This window comes from Euprymna scolopes, chromosome 13 (genome assembly GCF_053919585.1).
Source record: "Euprymna scolopes isolate OS-2025 chromosome 13, ASM5391958v1, whole genome shotgun sequence".
NCBI classification, from domain to species: Eukaryota; Metazoa; Mollusca; class Cephalopoda; order Sepiida; family Sepiolidae; genus Euprymna; species Euprymna scolopes.
In genome coordinates, this window is record NC_136494.1 from 146646785 (window position 1) to 146651462 (window position 4678).

Sequence of the window (4678 nt, forward strand, 5' to 3'; positions counted from 1 at the left end):
TCCACCCACTCAAAGATTGTGATGTGGGTTTACTGATTGAATATGACTGTCCTCGAGCTCTTACCCCTAAAAATTGTATCACTGGGGGAGACAGTGATCCTTTTGTAGTGGAGATCGACTTGGGCTGGAGCATTGTGGGAAGAACAGATCCTAGAGAAGACTCTGGAGGTGCCATTGGACTAACTTGCCGAGTAATGACATAGGAAGTTCCAAAGAATGTGCAACTTTGGCCAATTGAAAAGATGCAGCTAGGCAAAAAACTTCCCACAAAGGTGAGCTTCACCTATTGATCCACAATCCACAAGGAAAGTCTGAAACCAATGGATGTAGCAAACCTGCTGGAATCAGATTTCATTGGGAAGAGAAATGAAGAGGTCATTTCCCAAGAAGACCTTCGCTTCTTGGAAATCGCCAAGAAAAGTATACACCAGCAATGTGATGGACATTTTGCTTTGGCATTGCCTTTTAAAGGGGAGAAACCTAAATTGCCTAACAATAAAAGATCTGCTGAGCTCCGCCTGTCACATTTGAAGCATAGATTCTTGAGAGATGGAAAATATGCACAGGACTACCAAGCCTTTATGAAAACTATAATAGAAAGGGGCGAGGCTGAGGAAGTTTCCAACACCAACCCCAATGACAAGACTGCTTGGTATATCCTGCATTATGTGGTGTACAACCCAAAAAAGTCAGAAAAAAATTAGAGTGGTTTTTGACTGTGCAGCAAAATATCTAGGCACTAGTCTAAATGACCACTTGATGCAAGGTCCAGACCAGCTAAATACATTAGTGGGAGTACTATGTCGATTCCAGGCTAAACCAATTGCTTTGGTTTGTGACATTGAACGGATGTATCATCGTTTTCGGGTCAACGAGGATGACAAAGATTATCTGCGTTTCTTGTGGTGGCCTGAAGGAGATGTAAACACAGAACCCAAAGAATACCAGATGAAGGTTCACATTTTTGGAGCAGTTTCATCTCCGGGATGTGCAATTTTTGCACTCAAATTTATTGCTCAGAAGTATCAGAATTTGGGACCAGAAACCTCAAGATTCATATCCCAAGGCTTCTATATGGATGAGGGTCTCACAAGCGTTGCTGATGAAAAGTCGGCAATCAAACTTATTCACAATTCTCATACCATCTGTAAAAAGGGGAATCTAAGATTGCATCAGCTTGCTTCAAGCAACCGGGAAGTGCTTCAGAGCATTCCTAATTCAGAGAGAGCCAAAGACTTGATTGATCTCGATTTATCAATGGAAAGTTTACCGGTTGAGAGAACCTTGGGAATGAAATGGTGCATAGAGTCTGATCAGTTCCAGTTTCAGATAGTGATACAGGATGGACCCGTCACTCAGAGAGGCATGCTATCAACTGTAGCTTCTGTTTTTGACCCACTTGGCTTAATCGCACCATTTATATTAAAGGGAAAGCAGATCCTACAAGAAGTTTGCAGAAATGGATCTGGTTGGGATGACTCTCTTCCAGAAGAGATGGAAATCACAACTACATAAACTGGTGCAACTAAAGATACACAGGTGCTACAAACCAAAGAATTTTGGAAAGGCAAAAATAATCGAATTACATGATTTTTCTGATGCCAGTATCATAGGCTATGGCCAATGCTCCTACATAAGAGAGATAAATAAGAATGCCCAAATACACTGTTCTTTGCTCATGGGTGTCGTGATAATACATACTTTGGAAGCATTGATAAACAGACTCGAAGGTGGTGTAAAATGCGTTCTTTATTGTCTAGTAGTAAACGTTGCACTGAGAAACAATGGCGGACGAGATTCATACGTCACGGGCCAAGGGGCATAACTCTAGGCGACTAATAGTCTCTTAGCCTATATTATGACATCCCTTCCCTTCCATATATATGTATATAGTCCAAGGGCGATATTTAGCCTTTATCTGATTAAGGGATAACATAGTCTCTAATATATTATTTAGCTTGTCTCCATTGTTCTAGGGTAATGGTATTGTCTCTTTTTTTTAGGATAGTGTAACCTATAAGTTCAGTTTCTGAGGAGCATTCACTCGTCTGTGAGATCTTCTTAATTCGGGGGTGAGTTTCTCAGTTCGAGTGTGAGGCGTGCCGCTGGAGTGTTGTTCGGTGGTCGGCTGTTCGATTTGTTTAGGGGGGGGACCTTCCTTCTGGGTGGGATCCGGTGGAGAGTCGCTGGGGCGAGGTTGGTCGGATCTATTTGCGGTTGTTGATCTCCTCCCAGCTGGTCTGAGGAACTGCCTGTTCCTTCTATAGGTGTTACCGTTCTCAGATTCAACTATGTAGGATCTGGGTGTTACGCTGGAGCGCTGAATTTTTCCAGGCTCCCATATCTTTGCTTTTTCCTGCTGGACATAGACATTCTGTCCTGCATGTAGGTGGGAGTGGTGTCTGTTATGTTTCCTGTCATAGCAGACCTTAGACTGATCTTTCTGTTTCTGTATGGCTGTCCTAGTCTGCTCATCGCCAAGTTGTTGCTTGGATACTAGGGGTGTCCGTATTTTTCGTCCGTTGAGTAACTCTGCCGGGGACTTAATGTCTGATGACAGTGGCGTGGCTCTGTAAGCCATCATTGCTAGGTAGCTGTCTTGACCAGTTTCCCCTGCCTTCGTCAAAATTTTCTTGCATGTTCCCACCATTCTTTCGGCGAATCCGTTAGACTTGGGGTAATGTGGGGACGATGTCCTGTGTTGGAAGCTGTACGTCCTGGCGAAATCCTTGAAATCTTTACTTGTAAATTGTGGACCATTGTCCGAGTACAAGATTTCCGGCACTCCTTGTTCCTCAAATATCGTCTTAATACTTCTAATAACGGATATTGATGAGGCGGACGGAAGGCGTCGTACGAAGGGGTTTCGGCTGTACTGATCTGCCACAAGCAGATATTCTTTCCCTGCCAATGTGAACAAGTCTGTGCTGACGTACTGCCAGGGGTACGTAGGGGTTTCGTGCTGGAGTATTGATTCGGGCGGGATATTGGCTTGGTATTTCTGGCATGTGTGCCACTCTCGGACTATATCTTCTATGTCCTTATTTAACCCTATCCAGTACACCGCTGAACGCGCTCGTAACCTCATTCTCTCTACTCCTTGGTGTGAAGCATGCAGCTCTTCCAGTATGCCTCTTTGCAACGAGGCTGGGATAATGATTCTCTGGCTCTTGAGTAGAATTCCATCCTGGACCCCAATCTCATCTCTGAAATTCCAGAATGGCAGGAGAATTCCTGGGCAGTCAGCCCGGTTGGAAGGCCAGCCGGTCAATACCATGCTTACAAGTTGCTTTAGGAGTGGATCCTGGGATGTTTCCACTCTTATATCTTCAACTCTCGTCGGCGCAAAGTTGAGGTATGAGATCATGCTATGGACATTGAGATCGATCCCTTCAATGTGCCCACTGGGTCTGGGTGCTACTCGTGTCAAGCAGTCTGCAATTGGAACTGTTTTTCCTGGGGTATATTTTACAGTAAAATCATATCCCTCGACCTTCAATAACATTCTAGCCAGTCTTGGGGGTGCTTGTGCTAGATTTTTCAATGCTATCGACTCCAATGGCTTGTGATCCGTATGAATTGTCGTTTTGTGGCCCCAAACGTAACTGTGAAATTTCTCCAGGCCAAAGACGATAGCCAACATCTCCCTCTCTATGTTTGAGTAGCGTGTTTCTGGTCCGGAAAGTGCTTTGCTCGCGAATGCTACTGGTCTGTCGTTTTGTAGCAGAGCCGCACCTATACCCATTGAAGACGCATCTACCTGTAGCACTATTGGTTCTTTAGGGTCGAAGTATCGGAGTGTCGTATGATTTCCGATCTCTTTTTTGATTTCTTCGAATGCCTGTTGCTCCTGTGAAGACCATGTGAAGTCATTCTTCTTCGATGTTAACTCACGTAGGGGTTTTGTCAGTGTCGCGAGTCGTGGAGAGAATTTGTTCAAGTAGTTCACCAGGCCTAGGAAGCTGGTGAGCTGCTTTGCATCCTTGGGGGGTTGCATCTGTGTGATCGCCTCTATTTTCCGGGGATCTGGCTTGACATCGTCTCTTGAGATTATGTGGCCGTAGAAAGGGATTTCGGAGGTTTTCACCACAAATTTCTCTGAATTAAACCTGCAGTTTCTTTCCCTTGCTCTAAACATTAGCTGCCTCAGTGCCTTGTCATGGTCACTGCCATCTTCCTCGAATCCGTACACTACTATGTCGTCGCATATGGATAGGACATTTTCGAGGTCTCCGAAGTTTTCCTGCATGGCTCTTTGGAACTCATCTTGGGCAGATTTGACTCCCATGGGGTACCTGTTGTACATGTATCTGCCATGTGGGGTAATGAATGTTGTGAGACGTCTCGACTTTTCGTCCAGTTTCAAATGCCAGTAGCCGGACTTGATATCGACTTTTGTGAACCATCTAGCGTTGTCTAGTTCCGCAGTGATGTCTTCGAATGTCGGAGTCGCATAGTGTGGTCTGTGCACTGCTTTATTTAAGTCTCGGGGGTCGAGGCATAGCCTGACCGATTCGTTCCTTTTAGTGGCACAGACGAATGAGTTTACCCAGGGCGTCGGGTCCTTTACAGGGGAAATTATTCCCTGGGCCTCTAAGGAGTCCAACTCCAATTTCAACTTTCCTTTTAGGGATATTGGGACTCGACGTGGTGGGTGGACAACTGGTGGTACTTCGGG

At 45.1% G+C, this 4678-nt stretch overlaps 1 protein-coding gene across 1 annotated transcript; it reads left to right on the plus strand.

The window, feature by feature from the left end:
* The first annotated feature begins 759 nt into the window (after positions 1–759).
* Positions 760–1515, plus strand: LOC145292341 (uncharacterized). Its single transcript, XM_080138674.1, has one exon. It carries the CDS (start codon positions 760–762, stop codon positions 1513–1515), a length of 756 nt encoding a protein of 251 aa, XP_079994800.1.
* The last annotated feature ends 3163 nt before the right edge of the window (positions 1516–4678 follow it).